At 45.0% G+C, this 22,949-nt stretch overlaps 1 protein-coding gene and 1 long non-coding RNA gene across 5 annotated transcripts in view; one reads left to right on the top strand and one right to left on the bottom strand.

The window, feature by feature from the left end:
- Positions 1-14,991, bottom strand: part of PBX4 (PBX homeobox 4) — a 35,572-nt gene extending 20,581 nt beyond the window's left edge. For all 4 annotated transcript variants that reach the window (XR_013983170.1, XR_013983171.1, XM_080996124.1 and 1 more), the window contains exons 1-2: positions 14,783-14,991; positions 2,805-2,878 (exon numbers count right to left, since the gene is read on the bottom strand). Coding sequence is in view for 2 of the 4 variants with exons in the window: in XM_080996124.1 (XP_080852250.1) it covers positions 2,805-2,878; positions 14,783-14,976 (268 nt within the window). In the remaining 2 variants the exon portion in view is untranslated. The remainder of the gene's footprint in view (positions 1-2,804; positions 2,879-14,782) is intronic.
- Positions 14,992-15,504: 513 nt separating this feature from the next.
- LOC308471515 lies at positions 15,505-18,076 on the top strand. The gene is made up of 2 exons (XR_013982990.1): positions 15,505-15,917; positions 17,377-18,076. It is a non-coding gene; the product is annotated as an uncharacterized lncRNA (long non-coding RNA).
- Positions 18,077-22,949: the final 4,873 nt, after the last annotated feature.

Genomic DNA, 22,949 nt, shown 5'->3' with positions numbered 1-22,949 from the left:
TTTCTAGCCCAGGAAATATCACTGTAACCAATAACATATATCTGTAGTTACTAGAGTAAAACCCACGAAGAGCAGCCTCTTCTCTTAGTCTTTCCGTTACTTTGAACACGTATAGTTACAGGCCTGGGTTATGCGACATAAAAAAAATAATAAAATTCTCAAGTTACTGAAAAACTAGTCATTAAAACCTTGAATGAGCAATTGATTTCTGAGCATCAGGGATGTGTTTCTAATTCGTATCATATACAGAAAGCAAATGTAACCAAGGATAGAGACAGACACTAGCTTTCAAAAGGGCTGAAGGAGGTACAATTCTTCATTTTCCATTACACTGTTTTCTTTTATCCCCTTGCTGTCTATGGTCAAACAGGCTTTGAAGAACTTAAACAACCTGCAAAACCTGTCAACTGAGAGGACAGAAGGATGAGTGTTCTAACAGAGGGAATAATACAACTAACACATACACTCCAGCCTAAAAGAATAAACTGTCAGCTGAGAAGCTGCTGTGTCGCATCTCACCCCAGCCGGAGTCAACAGGCAAGTTACTATCTCTCACGGCCTCTGTCATACAGGGATAATAATGCTGGCTTACTTTACGTAGCTCGTGTAAGGATTAATGAATTACCGTGTAATGTAGAATGAACACAGTGCTATTATTAATTATTGTTAGGGAAATACCTCTTTAAATATTATGTCTTTATTATTGTTTTCTCCACTATTATCATGTAAATAGGTGTGGCTTCATCGAACTTTAAGCTGCACTGAAGAAAGGAAAAGCTCCCCCACTTCAACTAAAAAAAGGTGTGTGGACAAAGAAATGGTTAAACTGGGCAGTAAAACTGTCACCATTGAGTGAAGATTACCACAGACTTCTGCCTTCCCACAGAACTTTCCACCTAATCCTCTCCTCTGGTTTGATTGTAAAAAAAATCTCAAAACACAACCAGACAGCACAACCCCATCATGACCACAAGACAATCGCCTGAGACAACCCATTTGGGGATTCACTGAGTGTGACAGAGTGCAAGACAGAGAGAGCTGACCCATGAGGCACCATCAGTTTGCACCCATGCAAATTACACTGAAATGAACAGTGGCTGGGCAAGAAGAGCTCAGCCATACCCTTTCACCACTCCCCACAAATAAAGGCAGTCGAGTTTCCCACATTTGGGGAAATCGCAGGGGTCAGCGCAGTGGAGGAGCCTCACCCTGGGAAAACCTCCTTCATGATCAAGGAATCTCCCCTGCCAGGTAAGGATACCACTCCTGTTCATCTGAGGGAGGCTTGTGCGGCACTGAAACACAAGGATGTAGTGTCTGTGGGTCCAAGAGACTATAGAGTCAAAATCAGAAACTATATCCATTATTGGGTAAGCAGGTGCAAAGAAGCACAAAGGCCCTGTACCTTTGGCCGTTGTGCAAAAGTGAGAGTTTCAGAAGGTACAGCTTCTCTCACTCCTGCATTACTAAACGCTCCTGCTAACATCCCTTCTTCTACACAATTATTTGAAGTAAAGAAGCCCTGGCTACTTTTGCATTTGGTCCATATACCAAGATCACTTGCATGTTAATCCTGTACAGATGGGAGACAATCCCAACCACAGTCCTAACCCTGCAGGTAGCCACTTGCTTGGGGGCAAACAAAAATTTCTTCTAGGTGAAGAGTTTGCCAGATCTACTGCTCATGCCTTGCTCTGGCATACAGGAATATGGAGACAGGCTGGAAAATATGTTGTACTCATCTGCAAGCATGCATGAATTATTTACTGAAAAGGCAAAGAACAGTGTAAGAGATGTATAGTTCACATTAATTTTAGAAGACTGCCCGCCAGTCCAGGTTGACAGTCAACATTATCTGTCATTCGCAGATCTTTGTGTCATGACATCTACGATTGCTGTAATGGTTGCATGCCAGACCCAGCATAAAAAGCATCACCTGCCATTACCAAGCTGATTATGTTATTCTGAATATTATGCAAATTACATTCATTATGCAGAAATTAAATTATACAAATTAGCCACAGCTCTCTAGAGCAAGACATTTCCACTGTGGTCTTCCGTGTTCAACAAGTTGCCTATCCCATAAAAGAGGTTTGTCTACAATCCAAATACAATCAACTTGGAAGAATAAATACAATACGGAGGTCATCAAAGTAGAAAGAAATGTTGAGAAATGAATGGTGTTTATCACCAAATAGCTGATAACACTGGGTGGCTTCAAGCAAAAGCCATTCACTTCTAGAAAGTTAGCATGAAGGGAGGATGATGTTAGCCCTTGATATCTTGGCTAATGAGAAATGTAGCATACATGTAGCATGGGGGGGTGTATGTGTTTAGATAGTCAAACAGCCATCCTTCATCTTTTTTTAGTACATACACTAGTTCAAACAACATACAAGTATTTTACAAGAATGCCTGGATATTTTCAATTTACTAATTTAGGTCACAAGCCTACACAGAAAGTTTGGCTGCTAAAATCCTAATGAAGTCAATGGGTTTAAACAGCGACTCTCTGAAGAAATGTACCCCAAAGCCTGTTCTGTTTTGTTTTCTAAATTGGTCCTATTTCTTTTCTCTTTTCTTCTTATTTGTGTGTCATCTTAACTCTGTGCACTTGTAATTATATATTTTTTATCTTTCCATAAAGAAAGGACATGTACCCCAAAGTCTCACTGATATCAGCTTGTGGCTGGAAGGCTACAGTGCATTAATGGTAAATTTAGCACTTAAAGACAGTTGCAGCAGCCCATGTGCCAGAAAGATTAGTTTTCAGAAATGAATTTTGTATAAAAATACCAACACACCTGTTTTTTCTTTAATATCGCATAGCACGCTGAAGAGAGCAGGTTTCATTCGGTGGCAATTCAAGGCATGTTTCCTGAAAAGGAGGAGGGGGAAACAGGATGAATGGCAAAGGAATATAACAGATAAGAAAAAGGTATAACAAAGAAACAGGCAAAGCATTCCATTCAAAAGCCACAGTCCACATTGCACCAGAAAATTGCTCTGCAAGGTTCATTTACAGTCTGAAATGCCCTATTGCCTATACTAGCTAAGCACCAGGAAAGTTAAACTTGCATAATTATACAGATGCTTGTGTATTTTAAGAGCATATGGGAAGCCTCAAGGCTGTATTCCACATTAGCATTCTTGCACTTCCTTTAACAAGGCAGCCTGCTTCAAAATGAGGAACGCTATGTAAAACCACAAAAGGAATATTTAAGCATCCTGCTGCTTAACTCTGCACCAGCAAAGCCACAGAACTGTCAGAATCCCAATCTATTATTCACTCACAAAACACAAGAGTGAAAGATCGCTCTACCAGTCTTAAAAACAAACACTACAATTGATATACAGCGGCTAAAGTCTTCACAGACCCTCTAACTCAAGGGTGTCAAATTCAATGGACAGGGGGAACAAATTCCACGTTCAGGGGATGCCCAGGAGGCCTGCTATTAGTTCTTCACTAATAAATGACACTTCCACCGATGTTCTTCACCAAAATCAGTAAAATCAGAAGTTGTGTCAGCAGTTCTGGCAACTTACACAGCATTTATAGCCTGAATATGAGAGCACAATGGTGTTCTATTTTGCCATGCTGTGTCCTGGAGACCCCAGGAGCAAATGAATATATGAAACTGTCTTACATGGAGTCAGACCATTGGGCTATGAACAGACTTCTTACCTGCAAAGTGTTTTCTATTAAACAAGGATGTAAGCACCTATCACCAGGCACAGGCTCTTATGGAGTGGTGGCCTCCTGCACTGTTAGTCTCTGAAGGGCCTGACGATGTCTCTGAGCTGACGCTCATACACAAACTACAAAATAACTCACTCAACCACCACACTGGCCAAAAAACAAAGGTCATGTAGCCCAATGCCCTGCAATGCAGGAATCTTATCTACATCATCCATGACAGATGACCATCCAACCTCTGCTATAAACCCCCAAGAAAGGAGGGTTCACTACCTCTTGTGGTAGTCTGTTCCACTGTCAAATAGCTCTTACTGTCAGAAAGTTATTCCTGGTGTTTAGTCGGAATCTTCTTTCTTACAACTTGACTCCATTGGTTTGGGTCCTCCTATCCAGAGCTGACGAAAACAAGCATTTTCCCGCCTCCATGTGAACAGCCCTTCAGATATTGAAAAATGGCTCTCATATCTCCTCTCAGTCTCCTCTTAACCAGGTTAAACATATCCAGCTCCCTCAACTGCTCCTCATAAGTCATAATCGTTTTGTTTGCTCTCCTCTGCACACCTTCCAGCTTGTCAACATCCCTCTTAAATTGTGGTGCCCAGAATTGGACACAGTATTCCAAGTGTGGTCTGACCATGGCAGAAGAGAGTGGGACTATGACTTCCCTTGATCTGGACACTAGACTTCTGTTGATGCAGTCTAGAATAGTGTTTGCTTTTTTTTTTTTGCTGCTGCATCACACAGCTGACTCATGTTAAGCTTGTAGTCCACCAAGACCCCTAGATTCTTTTCACATGTACTGCTAGTAAGCCAAGTGTCCCCCATCCTATATTTGTGCATCTGGTTCTTTCTGCCTAAGCGCAGAACAGTACATTTGTCCCTACTGAAATTCATTTTGTTAGCCTGAGCCCAGTTCTCCAGTCTGTTTAGGTCATTTTGAATTCTGATTCTATCTTCTGCAGCATTAGCCACCCCTCCCAGATTGGTGTCATCTGCAAAGTTGATTAGCATCCCCTCAATTCCTTCATCCAAGTCATTTATAAAGATGTTGAACAACAACAGGCCCAGGACAGAACCCTGTGGCACCCCACTTGTCACTTTTTTCCAGGATGACAAGGAACCATTAATGAGTCCTCTTTGGGTTGGGTCAGCTACAAATTCACCTAACCGTTACCTCTTTCAACCCACATTTTACCAGCATCCTCACAAGAATATCATGGCGGACTTTGTCAAAATCCTTACTGAAATCAAGGTACACTATGTCCACAGCATTCCCCTGATCCACCCAGCTGGTAACACTATTTAAAAAAAGAAAGAAGAAAGAATAATAAAGATTTTTTTATTAACAAATTTTAAAAATCTGTTATGCAAAGTAGTGTGCTAGATAAGAACTTACATGTTTGGGGTGGGAAGGGGAGGCAAAGCAGCCCATGGAAGGAAGCAGCCAGCAAACAGCTTCTGTACATGTGAGCGTCTTCTGCTGCTGCATGACTCAGCTGATTCGTGGGGCAGAGCAGCAGCAAAAGAGGCATGTCTTCGGCATGACAGCAGTGCCAGCCTGCCAGATGGAGATGTTAGGTGCTACCAGACAACTCCACTTGCTCGCAAAAGGCCGACTGCCGGTCATGAAATGTGACTGGCGCCTGGTTGGTTTTGAACACTGCCACCACCCTTATCTGCCCAACAGAAACAAGGAACCTGTAGCTGTTTAAAGGTTGTTGTACTGCAGCTACCACCAGTCCCAGGCAGCATGGTCAATGCTTAGGGATTATGGGAGTTGTGTATATGAATACCACGAGCACTCAGAGGCACATGTGGCTGTGGCTCTTACGCTGCTTCGCTGTCAGTAATGTCCAGCCCCCGAGAATCCAGTGCATTTAGGGCCACCTTCATCATACTGTCTTGTCCACAGACTGTACAGTGGTATCTCGGCTGAAGTACTTAATTCGTTCCAGAGGTATGTTCTTAACCTGAAACTGTTCTTAACCGGAAGCACCACTTTAGCTAATGGGGCCTCCTGCTGCCGCCACAGCATGATTTCTGTTCTCATCCTGAAGCAAAGATCTTAACCTGAGGTACTATTTCCGGGTTAGTGGAGTCTGTAACCTGAAGCGTATGTAACCCGAGGTACCACTGTAGCTATTTCTGCTAAGAATCTAACTTAATCTCCAGGCTCTCATGGATGGAATGTGAGGTTTCTCTTCTGTTATCTGATGTTGCATTCTTTTCTTTTGCTTGGTATTTCATGCTTTTTGGTTTTAGATACCGGTACGTTTGTATTCTTATTGCACAACACTCTGGGACTTTTTGTGAAGGACAAGTAGCAAATATTATCTATGATAATTAAATTGCCTAACCTAATTGATGGACATGGGGAGTGGCTGGGGAAACCCAGCCAGATGGGCAGGGGAAAATATATTATTATTATTATTATTATTATTATTATTACTACTACTACAACATTAAAACATTGGGCTTCACCATATTCCATGAATATAATAATGCAACAAACGGCAATACACCACCTTGTTTTTATATTGCTTTTCTATTAAGGCCAAAACTACATATCATGTGCAAATACAACCAGCTGTAGTCTGCTGCCTGGCAGCCCTTTTGTTTTAAGCACCACTTCAGGTGGGCACCATTCATACTGAATAAGCAAGGGGTGTTACCATGTCCCAGTCTAGCTGTTCTGCTCCAAATCTCCTTGCACTTAGAATACATCATACATTTTCAAACCAGGAAGCGGGTCGTCATGGGGTGGAGTGGGAGGATTAATATTTAACTGGCACCACAACCTTCAGGATATGTCAGGTTGTAGCTCTAAGTGCAGCCTTGCGCATCTCATTAAAAAAAATCCCAAGTTGGAGCAGTCACAGCAGATCAGTGACAATGCACCAAAATCAATGCAATTGAAAGCCAGCCTCTCTTTTATGCAGGGTAAGAATTTCAGACTGCACCACATGAGACTGCAGAAGAGCAAGGGAGTGATATTTCTGAAGGTTCTCATGTAGAGTATGTTCTCTGTATGGGAAACTAGCACAGCAGTGAGAATGTTTTAGCGTAGAATTCCTCTCCTTGGTCTAGTAGTTCCCCATTTGCAGGGAGCTTCTTACATAGAAAGTTTGAAGTGGTGGAGTCCAGTTGTACCACCAGTGTTGATATATTTAACAGAATCATATGCTGATACTTTTCATGGGCAGCACTACTTCAGGCTGAAATTCGTGTTTTTCATGTCCCCCTCCCAAGAGCTTCCTATACAAACAAATCTAGCATGCCAGGAGGATGGATTCAGCAAAGCTTTCTCTAGGATTTATTTCAATACGTATAGAAGATGGGGAAAGTGGGGGCATTTAAGCAGGCACCCCTCCACCAACACTCTGAATATATAAATTGGCCCCAAGACTCTTGGAAGAAGAGACACAACAGTTAGAGCAACTGAGGCTGCAATCTTATACACACTTATCTGGAAGCAAGTCCCACTGAACTGAACTCAATGGGGGCTTCTTCTGAGCAGACATGTATAGAATTTCACTTTGAAAATACAAAGGAGAAACAGTGGGCCTTCATGCTACATGGTCCATCCCCAAAATCATTTGGCTAAATAAAATTATTACATTAAATGTTGCCTTAGTAAGCAATGACAAATACAAATAAACCATCGCTATCAGATTTCATAAAGTTCAAACTCAGTATAGAGATCCGTCAATGAATAATATTGAGCTCATAAATTAAACTCTCCAGAACTTGCTTAAATACTCAATGGTAGCCAAAGTTCATTACTCATTCTTGGGACAATACTCTTCCAGGACTTCTACATTAATCCCATAGTTCTACAATTTCCATAGCTGAAAGACTATACAGGAAGCCAGCCCACTTACTCCTGTTGCAAAATTTCTAAATGCACTGCATGCAGGGCTGCTTTCGAAGACCGTCTGCAAACTACAGTTAATTCAAAACACAGCTGCAAGACTGTCAACTGGAATTAGGGGGCAGAACATCTCTCATTAGTGATTAAACAGCTGCATTGGCTTCCAACTCAGGTCTAGGCACAATCCATGGGGCCAGTTCTTAGCTTTTAAGGCCTTCATGGTTTAGGACTACAGAAGAATCATCTACAGTGGTACCTCAGGTTAAGAACTTAATTCGTTCTGGAGGTCTGTTCTGAACCTGAAACTGTTCTTAACCTGAGGTACCACTTTAGCTAATGGGGCCTCCCACTGCCACTGCGCCGCCGCCACACGATTTCTGTTCTCATCCTGAAGCAAAGTTCTTATTTCTGGGTTAGCGGAGTCTGTAACCTGAAGCGTCTGTAACCCGAGGTACCACTGTATCTCCAGCCAAGTCTGCTGATACAGTACAATGACTGATATTTTGGGACCCTTCTGCAGCACTTGCAAGCAGGGACCACCTCACCCAGGGAGGTTTGACTGACACCTACCTTGATATAATTTCTGCACTGAATATCTTTTTATTTTCACAGGTCTTTCAAATGTGAAACTGTACCCCTGATTATTGATTTTATGCTGGTCTTTTTATCTACTGCTTTTAGAGTTTATTGCTTTATTTTTATTGTGGTTTTATCTGCCCTTCTTCTGAAACCTGTCCTACTTTTTTCTTTAAACAGTTGAGTAAGTTAGGCTTCTTAATCAACAGATTTTAAACATTTTAAACAAATGCACGTTACAACGGGGGGGGGGGGGTTTCAAACAGCCACCTCAGCTTTAGTTCAATGTCAAATCCATACTTGATTTTTGTGTATAGGGACTTTTGAAATTTAATGATGTTTTAAAAATACTATACACCAGAATACTTAGGTATCTGCCACCCTGGAAGGTAGACTCTTTAAACAAGAAAAAGAAAGAATCTTACATTAGAGTAAATTCATTCAACATTCCACAGCTCACAGCAGTCATCCAGCCCAGTCTAACCTAACAGACTTAACAAAACATGGCACAAATTGCCTGCTTCTATTGACATTCTGTTCCTCGAAGAGGTGGCACCCTGCTGAACACGAAAGGTAGTAGTTTGTGATTGCACAAAAAGTCAAATGCAAAGATCCAAGTACACAACATAACTTTACTTCCTCTGACAAAGTGCAGGTCTCCAAGGGCAACACAAGCAGTAACATTCTGAATACAAGCAGAGGGTTCAGACTGCTACCAAGCAAGGTTCGCTCCAAGACTCAGATTAATAAGACTGGCCTTGACTGCTGTCAAAGAGGCAATAAGGCTGCCAAGTGGAACATAAAGATGCCCCCCCCCCCCGTAGGAGAGTTCCTACTGACCAGGAAGTGCAAGAACCAATAACAGTAGATTTCTGGCTTTGTTTTAAGTGCTGAATTTCTTATTGCTAATACAGTGGCACCTCGGGTTACATACGCTTCAGGTTACATACGCTTCAGGTTACAGACTCTGCTAACCCAGAAATAGTGCTTCAGGTTAAGAACTTTGCTTTAGGATAAGAACAGAAATCGTGTTCCGGTGGCACGGCAGCAGCAGGAGGCCCCATTAGCTAAAGTGGTGTTTCAGGTTAAGAACAGTTTCAGGTTAAGAACAGATCTCAGGAATGAATTAAGTACTTAACCCGAGATACCACTGTACTCACAATACTTCATAGGGAACAGTAACAAACTGTTATGAGATGTAGCAGCACTGGAGCGTTCTAGTAACACTGAGACTTGTAGTAGTGTAGTCAGCCCACATTACATGGAGTGCTTGGATTTTGTTCCATAGGTACCTTTACGCCCAGCATTGCAAACTTCAGGCCAGTGCATGGCTCTCCTTTGACCAGCCAGGCTGAAGTTTTCCTTGCACAACTAAGAATAAATGTCAGTATATGCCTGTAAAAATCTTTAAAAGCAATCCTTGAGGACAGGTACCTGTCCGCATGCACCTGCTCATGTAGCTTTTCAAGTTACTGCACTAGTTGAGCATCCTGGTGTATTGCTGCACAAGTGTACACTACGACTCATGGTGCTGCACCTTGCAGTTAATCCTTTCTGCATTTCGCCATGCACAGTAAATCAAAGGAATGTGGAAACTGGCACATGAATGAAATGAGGAGAAAAAGAAGGAACACACCACTGCACGAAGGAGGAGAGAACATCTAAATATGTATCCACGGATAATTTAGAATGTAAACTGGGAAATCGTTTTAGAGAGCAAATATACAGAGTGCTACTTTGTTTTACGGTGCCACAGATGAAGATTCTAAGCTGTCAAGATAAATAAATTAAAATTTAGTGTACCTTAGAGGTTCTCTTTTCATGTTTCTACATGAACGGAAATATTAACATAACCCAATACTTATACCTCAAATGTATCTGCTGTACACTGACATTACCCCAGAGCTACTGCTGCAAATGCATACAGGCTTCAGTCCTAAGGCCACTTATTAGGCCATAAGGCATACTAAGTTCAATAGCTTACTTCTGAGTAAGCATGGCAGAGGGTTACACCAAAAGAACAAATTACACACAGAGATGTACACACATATATACACCTAGGCATCCTGACCCAGCCTGGGTCCACAGTTGAATGTATGTGTTTTTGTTTATGGGTCCTCCTATCATTGGATGATTCTACCACATCAACAGGATGGGAATTTATTCTTGGGTTCAAGCAACACACTTCCACAGAATTCAATTCATGATGGAGCTGCACACTGCACAGAGCAAATATTTTGCTTCATATGCACTGATGTTTCTTGCAGCAAACTCTCAAATTGGAATTTTGGCACCTGTGCTTAAATAATCAATGTGTTCTATTTTATTATCAATGCAGAAGAATTACTACCAAATCACATGCAGCATCAGGGCAAAGTGAGTAACTGGAATGATGCTAATTCCTTTTGCTGTGCTCTTCCTATATCAAGCTTGTTACCTCCCATAATTAATTTTAGTCCCATGAGAAAAACACAAGAGAGGCCACTGCACTCCTAAAAAGGCTGCATTTCTCAAGCCAGCATCTCATTAAACAGAATCACCTTGGTTTTCTTGTGTTCATAACAATGGCATGAGTAAAGACAATAGGTTCTAAGATGCTTTTCCACACAGAATTCTGCCATAAATGCACCCTCTTATTCAGGATGTTTTTGTTTTCTACATCTGCACCTATCAAAGTGGTGGAGGCACAGAATATTGCCTCTGAAAAGCTGTGTTACAGATTGCTATGACTAGTTCATAACCTTACTTTTTAGACTGTTTACAAAATAAATGCTCAAAAATTCAGCATAGATAGTTAGCACCTTTTGTCTCCCAGCAGTAATGCAGTAATCCAGCCCTATATTACTATTTAGAGCAGGGGTCAGCAACCTTTTTCAGCCGTGGGCCGGTCCACCTTCCCTCAGACCATGTGGTGGGCCGGACTATATTTTTTTAGGAGGGAATGAACGAATTCCTATGCCCCACAAATAACCCAGAGAGGCATTTTAAATAAAAGGACACATTCTACTCATGTAAAAACACGCTGATTCCTGGACCGTCTGCGGGCCGGGTTGAGAAGGCGATTGGGCCGCATCCGGCCCACGGGCCTTAGGTTGCCTACCACTGACTTAGAGGGATAACAATACTAGACCATTACTGCAGAACATGGCATTCTGTTGAAAATTCAGTGGCATAAATGCTTAGAACCATAGAACTGGAAGGGATCCCTAAGGTCCATCTAGTCCACAATGCAAGAATCTCAACTAAAGCATCCCTGACAGACGGCCATCCAACCTCTGCTTAAAAACTTCCAAGGAAGGAGTATCCATCACCTCCCGAGGGAGTCCCTTCCACTGTCCAGCAGCTCTTACTGTCAGAAAGTTCTTCCTAAAGTTTAGTTGGAATCTCCTTTCTTGTAACTCGAAGCCATTGGTTCAGGTCCTCCCCTCCAGAGCAGGAGAAAACAAGCTGGCTCCCTCTTCTATGGGGCAGCCGTTGAGATTTTTATATGTACCTCATATCTCTGTTAGCCATTAATGCTTCAATTCAACACAGAATTAGACACACTTACAGCTCCTGCCAACCTAGCAGTTCGAAAGCACATCAAAGTGCAAGTAGATAAATAGGTACCGCTCCGCCGGGAAGGTAAACGGCGTTTCCTTGCACTGCTCTGGTTCGCCAGAAGCGGCTTAGTCATGCTGGCCACATGACCCAGAAGCTGTACGCTGGCTCCCTTGGCCAATAAAGCGAGATGAGTGCCGCAACCCCAGAGTCAGCCACGACTGGACCTAATGGTCAGGGGTCCCTTTACCTTTAAGCTCAGTCCTGTGTGTGTTTATTCCAAAGTGTGTTGCCCTCTTCCATTGCGCTCACATCATAGTACTGTAAGTGTTCTTAGGGATTCAGCCTTAAGCTCATCAATCTCAGATAGTTTAAGGGCAACTAATTCTGTGCTGGCTTGTAGCCAGTGACTTTAAGGGTGATGTTCCCGTGAGCAGATAGGTTAGGTAGTTCTCTAGGAATAACTAAGGAACAAGTGCCTTACTTCTGTATTGTTTATATGATCTTCATATACAGAAGTACACCCTCCACTCCCCCCCCCCCACAAGGGAGATGTTCAGTTTAGTCTTGTTAGAAGATTAATCTGACTCACCAAAGGCTACCAAGGAAGTAGCTACAGCACTTACAAACCAACTCTTGGGTAAAGAGTTTCATCCTGGAACAGCCAGGAGTGGCGGGCAGATGCACACCTATATAAATAGGAGCTTGCAGTCCTGCTCCCTGATTTTTTTTAATTTCTCTGTCAACAAAACTAATGCAAGATAAAACTATATTATGAGTTTGTCCTATTGAATGTACATTGCTAAAACTGTCCAACAAATATGGGCCACCTGAAGGAATTGTGAATTGCTGTTTCAAAGTAAAAAAGTTATGTATAACTTAGCAATATGCTTATTTTAGCCCCCAATGTACAGCATGAAGGAGCACAGCATTTTCTGTGGTGAGTAAACAGGAATTTGGCATTTGTATCAAATTGCAAGGAAACACATGATGGGGCAAAAATGTTCTTTTGAAGCTGCGGGACAATTTATATGAATTGCCACCACAGAGAACCACCACAGAGAAGACCAATTCTGGCAGACAAAAGTGGATTGCTGACTTTTATATGCACTGAATGTATTGTACATGGTTGCTTCAGCTTACCACTCAACCCACATTTACAATGCCACAACTCAATCCAGGATGGACAAATAGTTGATAGTCAGCAGATGCCACTTTACAGCACTTGTAAGTAGCCACTTGCCCAGTCACCTACAGCAAGTTAAGAATCAACTCCAGGCTACCAGGATGAGAAGTTGTTTCTTGTTGCCATTTGGCCACAAATGACTCACATAGGCAAGTGCAGACAAGGAAGTTAGTAAACATGTTTTGAGCCTAGTAACTTTTGTAAACTTATTTGCAAGGCAGCTGTATAGTTCTACCCAATTCACATTCTCAATGCACCAAGTTGGCTACATGAAGTGGGTCTTAGCAGAGTGGAGCCATGTTTGTGTTTATGGGCCACAATTTTGCTTGGGGTTACAGATCAAACACTGCACAGAGGAACTAAGCAGGAGTCCAAGAAGATGCAAGGGTTCCTCCCTCTCCTCTTTCAGACCAGTCTATTTGTGTGTCTTTACTAAGCAGAAAAATTATAATTTATGTTTTTAAACTCATTATTACACAGAAATTTCACTTAAATCAATGGAACTGCAAAATAATTTTCTGCAAACTCTTAAGGCAAAGACCATGCAACTTCATGGTCCAGCACATGACCTACATGACCAATGCAGAAATCAAAGTAACGTATTGAAATAAACATAGGTATAAAAAGAAGTCAGTCACTATTCTCCCTACCTTATACTGCCAGCCATTTGCAAAAAAATGCAGGTAATCTGTAAAATGGATGCAAATACAGTATGTTCCTCAATGTCAATGCACCACAGGCATTAACTAAGTAAAAACCATTCTCCTGGGATGACTCTTCAACAAGTTGCCAATTAATAGCTGTCTGGCCACAAATTCTTCACAAATGTGGGGCCACAGATAACCCACCATCTTATTTTGGTTCCTCACTCAACAAAGGCAAAAAGAAAGAACAAAATAAATGCAACCAGTAGGCTGCATCAAATCCCTGACCAGATTTTTCATTAGCGGATATCTCAAGTAAGAAGCACAATATAAGGATCTGATCCAAAGATACCAAAGCTATCAATCTTTTCCTTCTTGAACATACCATAGGCTTGTTTGCACTTACACAGAGTCCCTGTTCCTTGCAGACCTGCCCAGACTTGCTGCAAGTTCACTATTAGCCTTTGCTGTGATGCCTCATGGCCTGCCCACTGCAGGTACTGACCATGGTACCGTTTAAATAGCAAAACTATCTTCCCTCACCGCAATATATTATGCTAGAATTGCTTCTGCCTTAGTGAGCAATGGAGAAATAGCACCAATCCTCTGTAACTTGGGGTCTGACTCCTCCCTAACTAGACTACACTCTTCCCCGACAAAGAATTATTCTCTCTTTCTTATACCATTTTACCAAGTCCCATTTAGTTCCCATCCTGCCTGCGAAACTAATTTACACATTGTTGGGGCACTGGGGCTCTTAGGTCACCTGGTGATCAACCTACCATGGGAGACCATTACAGATTATGGGATCCTTGACCAGATCCCAAGGAAAAGGCCATCTGTCACCAGACCAGGCTAGTCAGCAGCCCAAGACTCTACAGAGATCACTGCATCAAGCTCCACACCTGACATTTTCAGGTGTGCACCTACAGATGCAGAGCATGAACGGAACAGGCTCGCGGTTCAGGACGTACCGAAGCGGAGACACAAACTGCCCGAGGAGTTTGGGGGCTTCGGGGCCGCGGTGCCTCTCCTGCTTTCCTCGGAGCTCAGGTGCTCCTGCCATAACCCCCCCCCGGGAGGGGGGGCTTCCCAGCCCTTTTGTCTATGGATTCCCCGCTGGATCTCGGGGGGACCCTCGCGCAAAGGCAAAGTTTCCGTCTCGATCCCCCCGCCCGGCCTGGGCCCGCCCCATCTCCCGCGCCCCCCCCGGCGCCCGTCAGCCCTTCCCTCAGGCCAAGGCGGCGGCGGCGGCGCCCCCCCCTCACCTGGCCTGCGCTTCGTCCAGGCTCTGGTCGGTGATGGCCATGATCTGCTGCAAAATGTCCCCCGTGTCCTGGAGCCCCGGGGGCGCCTGCGGCGGGGGCGGGCCCGGCGGGGCGGGCAGCCGGTGCGGAGGGGGCTCTCCGGCGCCTCCCGGAGGGGGCTGCAGACCCGCCAGGAGCCGCGACGCCTCCTCCATGGCCGGCGGGCGGGCGGGCGCGCGGGCGGCGAGCGGAGGCGCCTCAGGCCGGCGGCTGTGCGGCCCGATCCCCCTCCCCGGTGGCGGCGGCGGCGGCGGCGGCGCGGGCTCTGGCGGACGCGCGACTGGCGGCGAGCAGGCCCCGCGACCCTGGCTCCTGGCGCGCGCCCCGCCCCGCCGCGCACGGGCTCCGCCTCCGCCGCCTCCTCGCCCGTCGCCCCGCCAAGCGGCAGCCCCAGCAGCAGCAGCAGCAGCGCGTCTCCGCCCGCTCCCCCTCCCCTCGCGCGCCTGCCCTCCCAGCGTCCCGCCCCCTTCGGGGACAAAGCCAGTCTCTCGGCGGCCGCGGCGCCATCGCCGCCTCCCAGGGAGAAGGGGCGGGGCCGCGCCCAAGACGCCGTCGCTGACTGGCTGCCCGGCCCGCCCGCCCGCCCCCGCGGCCCCGCCCCCCGCCCCGCCCCATCTTGGCCCTCCGGCGGGATCCTGTGGGCGCTTCTCCGCCCGGCGCCGCCCGCCCCGCCCCGCCCCGCCCCGCCTTCCTGGGTCTCCCGCGTCCTCCGGGGGCCGCCCGGCTGGTCTCCGGGCTTCGTGGAGGAGGCGGGCGGGCGGGCGAGCGAGGAGGGGAAGCAGCGGCCCCGAAGTCCCGGGGGGGGGGCCAAGAGAAGCGCCTGGCGGCGGGAGGCCGAGCCAGCCCTCGCTGCGCCTGGACCGAAGACGCCGATCCAGGCAGGACGCCGCTTTCCTGTCCTCCTCAAGGCCCCGCAGGCCAGCCATGCAGGGCAGAATCGGGACCCGGGTCCATCCCTCATGAGGAGCCCTGCAAAATACACTCGGAGCTCTGCATAAATGAGAGAACTTCCCGTGCCCAGTGAGGGAAGGCAGGATAACTTTTTGAAAATGAAAACAAATGGGAAATGCTCCTCATAATGGAAGAAGTTTGATAGGTATGTGCCACATTCTGGATGATTTGATACTCCCTCTCTATTTGTTATTACTCTGCCTTCCTCACCCTGTGACAGATGGCTCCACAGAAGAAAGCCATCGTGGCCCGTCTTAGCATCTCTTGCAAAATCACAGAGATTCATGCAACCACTTCTGCAACCAGGTTGTGACCATCACAATGGAAGTTGTGCTCCCTAAAATAAATAAAGTCATCATTTGTGTGCATGCATATATATTCTGGGAATCCATGCTTTGACCCATGCACCACGTTTTTCTCTCTGCCTTTATTCACAAAACACATACAGAGTTTCCATCATTCTAAGCTTCAGTTACACTCTTCTCTGCACATGGTATATTACCTCCCATGCTGGTCACAGAAACATTGAATCTTCTAGTTGGAAGGGACCCCAAGGGTCATCTAGTCCAACCCTCTGCAATGCAGGAATCTGAGCTAAAGTGACCATCCAACCTCTGCTTAAAAACCTCCAAGGAAGGAGAGTCCACCCCCTCTCATGGGAATCTGTTCCACTGCTGAATAACTCTTAGAGTCAGAAAGTTTTTTCCAAACGTTTAGTCAGAATCTCCTTGCAACTTGAAGCCATTGGTTCGAATCCTACCTTCCAGAGCAGGAGAAAACAAGCATGCTCCCTCCCCCATGTGAGAGCCCTTAAGATATCTGAAGATGACCATCATATCTCCTCCCAGTCTCCTCTTTTCTGGGCTAAACATACCCAGCTCCTTCAAGGGCTCCTCATAAGACTTAGTTTCCAGACCTTTGATCATCTTGGTTGCCCTATTTACACTTTCCAACCTGTCAACAACCCTCTTAAATTGTGGTGCCCAGATTTGGACACAGTGTTCCAAGTGTGGTCTGACCCAGGCAGAAGAGAGCAGTTCTATGACTTCCCTTGATCTGGACACTAGACTTCTGTTGATGCAGCCTAGAACAGCATTGGCTTTTTTTGCTGCTGCATCACACTGTTGACCATGGGTTGGCAAGGTTTACCTCGCCTGGGCCAATTCACTTCAGTGGAGATCCCTCCGTGGGCCGGATCATGCGCGTGCATGCCCCCGATTTCTGGCAACTGCGTCTGCGCAGACACAATTTCCGGCACTGCGGAAGCAAGTCCCTGTGCCGCGCTGCGCCGGTTTAGCATACCATGTGGGACCTCGCCAAGAGGGAGGTTTGGGGGTGGCTTGTGGGCCAGTTAAATGACCCCCGTGGGCCGCTTGTGGCCCATGGGCCTTAGGTTGCCTACCCCTGCTGTTGACTCATGTTAAGCTTGTGGTCCACCAAGACCCCTAGATCCTTTTCACATGTACTGCTAGTAAGCCAGGTGTCCCCCATTTTACATTTGCGCAGAACCTGACATTTGTCCCTTCAGAAATGCATTTTGTTAGCCTGAGCCCAGTTCTTCAATCTGTTAAGGTCATTTTGAATTCTGATTCTGTCTTCTGCAGCATTAGCCACCCCAATGGCTCAGGGAGAGGACAGAACCTTGAGGCACCCCACAAGTGAGAGCCCAGGAGTCTGAACACTCATCCCCCAATACCACTTTCTGAACACGGCCCAGGAGAAAGGAGCAGAACCACTATATAACAGTGTCCTCAGCCCCTCTAGACAGTCCAGAAGGATGTCATGGTCAATGGTATCAAAAGCTGCTGAGAGATCCAGCAGAACTAGGAAACAGCTTTCATCTTTGTCCCTAGCCCACCGAAGATCATCGACCAGCGTGACCAAGGCAGTTTCAGTCCCATGGTGAGGCCTGAATCCCGATTAGAAGGGAACCAAATGGTCCGCATCCTCCAGGTATGAGCAATCACCTGCCGGTTCAGCAACCACCTGCTCAATCACCTTGCCCAAGAATGGAAGATTTGAGCCGTTAGTTCATTTTGTTCAATTATTTTAGCATATTGTTATGGTTGAAATAAAAATAAAATAATAATAATAATAATAATAATAATAATAATAATAATAATAAATTGTCCAGTTAGTAGCTCCTTATAGACCAACTAAGTTTGTTCTGGTGTAAGCTTTTGTGTACATATACACTTTTTCAGATACCTGTTGTAAGCCATTTGAGTGTCATATTTGGGCAGCAGAGGTGGGATAATTTTTTTTTCATAAAGAAACAAAATTATACAAATATAGAATTGTAAAGATTTTCTAGTACCATTATTTATTAATGTGCTGCTCTTTGTAGTTCCAATGAAGGCTTGCTTGTTTTCATTGACTCTCAACTTCTGTCTTCTTGTTTCCTCTCTTTCTTCCCTTCCTCCATTTTGCCTAGATAGTCAGTGCAAATTTGAACCATGTTTTACAGCTCTCAGATTTTCAACCTATTAATTCTGTGCTGGATTAAATTTTGTACATTTTCTGTTCAGTGTGGTTCAGTAACATTTGAATTCAGCCCCCCATCCCCATTTATAAATACACAGAAGCTCGCTCGTTTTCCTATCCATTCATACCAACTCAGACCCAGTTATTATAGTAGAAATGGAAAAAGCTAACTACTACATACATGAAGGTTTGATTGATTGAGAACATTACTTGTGGTTATTGTTTTCCCTGTAGATTTGAAGCTTGAGTCAGTTCAATCAATAAATGCACCAATATTAATAGGAAGGCACAGCGCTCTGCCTGGAAACCAAACATTATCCTCTGCAAGGAAGCCTGGGGAGTGCTGGGAACTCGCTCAACAACTGCATCTGCTGATTCCTTGAAATTTCCACAGATGAATATTCACAGATTTTTAGCTCAAAATGGTAAAGGCCACAGCGGCAGTCCTGCACACAGACTGCTGACATCCCACTGAAAATGGAAGTTAAGCAAGCTGTGTTCATATTTAGACAATGAATGTTACAGTGATTCAGCAAAAGTACTCCATATATAAGATTTATGAGTATCACAAAGAGGAAACATTCTGAGTTAAATTGTTTTTTACATGGGAGTAGGAGAGAGAGCAATAGCCATAATTTCAAACTAAATGTATATATTCAATTGTGCTCACTGGATATAAGCAGAGAACCTGACACTCCTCTGTGCATTACAGCACCTGATATTAAGGCAATATGAAGTAGCAGCCGCAACACTGCCAAGAGCTACAGGAATCATGAACTAGGCAGGGTGTTTAGCTGTCTGATAGGGGTAATCAGATGGGTTCTGTCACAGAACAACTCTTAAAAGTATATTCTTCAAAGATGTTTCGTAAGCTTGATGACAGGCTGGACAGTCGATGTTAAAAATACCAAAAGGTTCATTTATATAATACCTATGCTGAAACCATTTCTAGATCAGAAGCTGCTTGCCTGTTGTTTGGGAGAATAATATTCTGCAAGTGAAAATAGGACCTGCTCTCTATATTTTGGATAGCTGAGGATACATAATGCTCACTGGTGATCAGTCCATACCCTGCCTTTCCCAACCTGGTGCCTTCCAGATATTGTTGGACTACAACTCTCATCTGTCCCAGCCAGCGTGGCCAATGCTGTATTTGTGTGTGTGTGTGTGTGTGTGTGTGTGAGAGAGAGAGAGAGAGAGAGAGAGAGAGAGGTCACCAGGCTGGAGAAGGCTGTGCTGGACCCATGAAGACACCTGCCTGCCTGCAGTACCAGATTTACGGATAAGCTAAACAAGCTATAGCTTAGGGCCCCACTCACTTGGGGGCCCCCAAAAAACTCATAAAACAAAACAAAACTGGATGTACATTTCCAAAATATAAGAGAAAAATAAAATAAAACCTACATACAGCAACAGTGTTTTGTGTTGTGTAGGCTCCTGTGATGTAAGTAATGGGCCCCACCTGCTAGCCTGCTCCCTAAAATGCCACTGGTTTGTTGTTGATAAAGGACAGCTGGACATATAAAGGGCCCCATTACGTTCAGTAGCTGAAGCAGGCTTCCTCAACCTCGGCCCTCCAGATGTTTTTGGCCTACAACTCCCATGATCCCTAGCTAGCAGGACCAGTGGTCAGGGATGATGGGAATTGTAGTCTCAAAACATCTGGAGGGCTGAGGTTGAGGAAGCCTGGCTTAGGGCCTCATCAAACCTAAATCCGGCCCTGCCTGCCTGGATGTGTCCATGGAAGAAGAATCTGGCCAGGGAGAGTGAAAGAAAGAACCAGGAGGTTTTGGAGCTAGCTGGCAAGAAGAAGGCTGCTCTACCCTGCCTCTTCTTAACACTTGGGGGAAGTCGCTGGGGCCGGGGGGGGGGTGGAGCATGAAGCAATACATTTTAGGTTTCAACTAGATTGCTGTGGTTGGGGGAGGTTGCTGACACATTGCCTGAGCACCCGCTGCTGTGCCAGCACAGACATCTGATCCTATGAACTCTGTGTAGATATTTCAGAAACCCATGCAGGCTGTGAGCCCATTCCTACCCTTGGGCTAGGGAGGGAGGGGAAGAAAAAATCCAGGAAGAAACCTAGCTGTTTTCACATCTAACAGAGCAGCACACTGTTAAGCGGAAGATCAAAACTTGATTGCAGCAATGACTTGCTCTATTAAAATGTATCATAACCTCCTCTAAGGTAAGAAGGTTCAGAGCCCAGGGAGTGATGGTGGGACAATAATGAGTGGCCAGAGGGAAAAGAGGGAGAAGACTGGGAAGGCTTTTTCGCTTGGAAAAAGCTCTGGAGAGGAGGGGACTTAGGCAGCTGTGCGGAGGCAGGGACTTTTAGTCTCAGCAACTGATGCATGGAGTAAGACCTACCAGGGATGAGCTGCTATGCTCATTAGGCCTGTCACTCTGCAAAATCTGTGAAGATCCTGGTTTTGCTAATAAAGAGTTGAGTCCAACTTTGAGCGGTGTGATTTACTGCTGGCTCTGTGACAGTAGGGGTTCCTGTGAGCAGGCTGCATGGACCCCAGAGGATCGGGGGGGGGGTGTAGACTCAGAAAAGAGGGAGATACAGACACACTCCCCAAGATGGCCAAGTACTTAGTCCCTTTCCTGGCCCAGTAACATTTTGTCTACACTCATATAACATTTCCTTTTAAATAAGTACGGCAGTTTTTTCATATATTTTTTAATGCTATATGCTTTTCACATAGTGGAGTGGGGATGATATACATAAACCACCTTTTCCCTGCTCACAGATAATCATGTCTCTACTGGATAATGAAATGAAAAGGAATTAAATTGTAGGGCAATAGTTCACATGGATACTGCTGAGGGAGCAGGGAGACCTATCTTCTAGTCCTGTGATGAATCACCTGCGCTTATACAAAATGGACAGGGGTATAATTAACAAGTGAATTCTTGCATGTCAGCACAACAGAAGAAAGTTCATTCTCAAGCTGAAGCCGGAAGCAGGCAACTGACCAAAGTACACAAACCTGTACATCTTGAATGCAGATCCACCCTCTTTCCTTGTGAACCACACCTTTCCTCCAAAAGCCTCTATAAATTGAATTAATATTTAAGCCATAGGGAAAGATTTTTGATGCAGAAAATGAGTGTACTTGGATTATTCCAGTAGTCCATGGCTTTGTGCTGGGCCATGGGACTCATTCTTATTTTTAAAAAATAAATAAATACTACCTGCTGCTTAATTGCCCACTTTCTCTAGTTCCTTTTGTATGCTCCTGTTCCACGCAGGCAGTGTTAGTGTCACTATTGAATAGGGGCTTAACATCATCAGAGATGACGGGATGCAGGAGCTCCCTGTGCAGTTTGGGAATGTCTTCTGAAAATGTCTCTCCCCCGTCTGGCAAAGGAAGATACCAGACACATCTGATCAGATGCAGCTGCATAAGTTAATGCTCATCTAATCCCACTGGACGTAATGAGCACATTGGATGCAGATGGGCTTGTCATTTCCCATTCAAGGCCACTAGGTGCCTGCAACAACTTGCAACTAGAGGTGGATCAAAGCACAGAGAGAGTGAAATTCAGCAAAGCAGGAATACCTGTGCTTTTGAGAATGTTCATGAAACTAAAAAATAAAATAAGATCCAGAACTTTAAAGCCGACATATTCCCACAATGACAACGCTTAACTATTCAAATAAACTTTTCTTACATTACAAAGTGTACACGGCATACGTTTAAAGCAAATTATTTCCTCCAAGAATCCTGGTAACCCTAGTTTTCCCCTCACAGAGCTACAATTTCCAGCACCCTTAACCTCTGTCAGGATTATTTGGAGAAATTCATGGGGGGAGTTCAATGTAGCGCTCAGCAGATGGCCCCATCAGCGCAATCATTTCTGCTCGCCTGACAAAAAAAATCTGCCTTCTCCTCCCTTGTTCTGTTGACCCCTTCCAGAGCCAATTTGGGAGGTGTGCAGGGGGAAATGGGGAAAGGCGCTGTGCACTAGCAGAAGTCCTTGCATGGGCTTCTGTTGGCAGGACTAAGTAGTTGACCCCATCCCCATGTACTTTAAATGTGCGTTGTGTGTCCAGACTTTCTTGGGGGGACGACTTCTCTCTACCTTTAGGACTGAACCTATCTGAAGCTGCCTTATACCAAGTCAGCCTATAGTTCTTCATCTCGTCCAATATTGTCTGCTCTGTCTTGGCAGCGACTCTCAAAGGTTTCTGCGAAAGGTCTTTCATACCACCTTAGGACTACCTGGTCCTTTTAACTGAAGATGTCAGGAACTGAGCTTGGGACTTTCTGTATACAGATACTTCCTAAAGGGCCAAGATGCCATCCCCACTGTGACAATGTTTGCAGGGTTTTTAAACTAATGTTGCAGAATCAGGGGTAGCACTATCGCAGCATAACGGGGACAAAGGTTAGAAAGCAATCCTCTGGGAAGGCTCTATGTGTTATGTACTGAAGTTCTCACCCTGGGCCAGCAGGGGGATACTGTAGATAGTTTTCACTCAGGTCCACATCAGTTATTTTAGGCGGGAAACCCTGGGTTGTTGTTGCTACAATGTTGACAGCCGGCTGCCTATAAAAGCAGGCCGGCTGAGCTGTTTGCTGTTCAGTCTGTTCCAGCTTACAAAATAAAGAGCTGCTTTGGAGAAATCGCTGTGTCGTCTGCCATGTCTACCCACTATTCTACACTGGCGACGAAGGTGGGA

The sequence above is a fragment of the Podarcis pityusensis genome (assembly GCF_964106645.2).
Source record: "Podarcis pityusensis genome assembly, chromosome: 2".
Lineage (NCBI taxonomy): Eukaryota > Metazoa > Chordata > Lepidosauria > Squamata > Lacertidae > Podarcis > Podarcis pityusensis.
The sequence above is the reverse complement of the archived record's forward strand: the minus strand, read 5'-3'. Positions and strand labels throughout refer to the sequence as shown.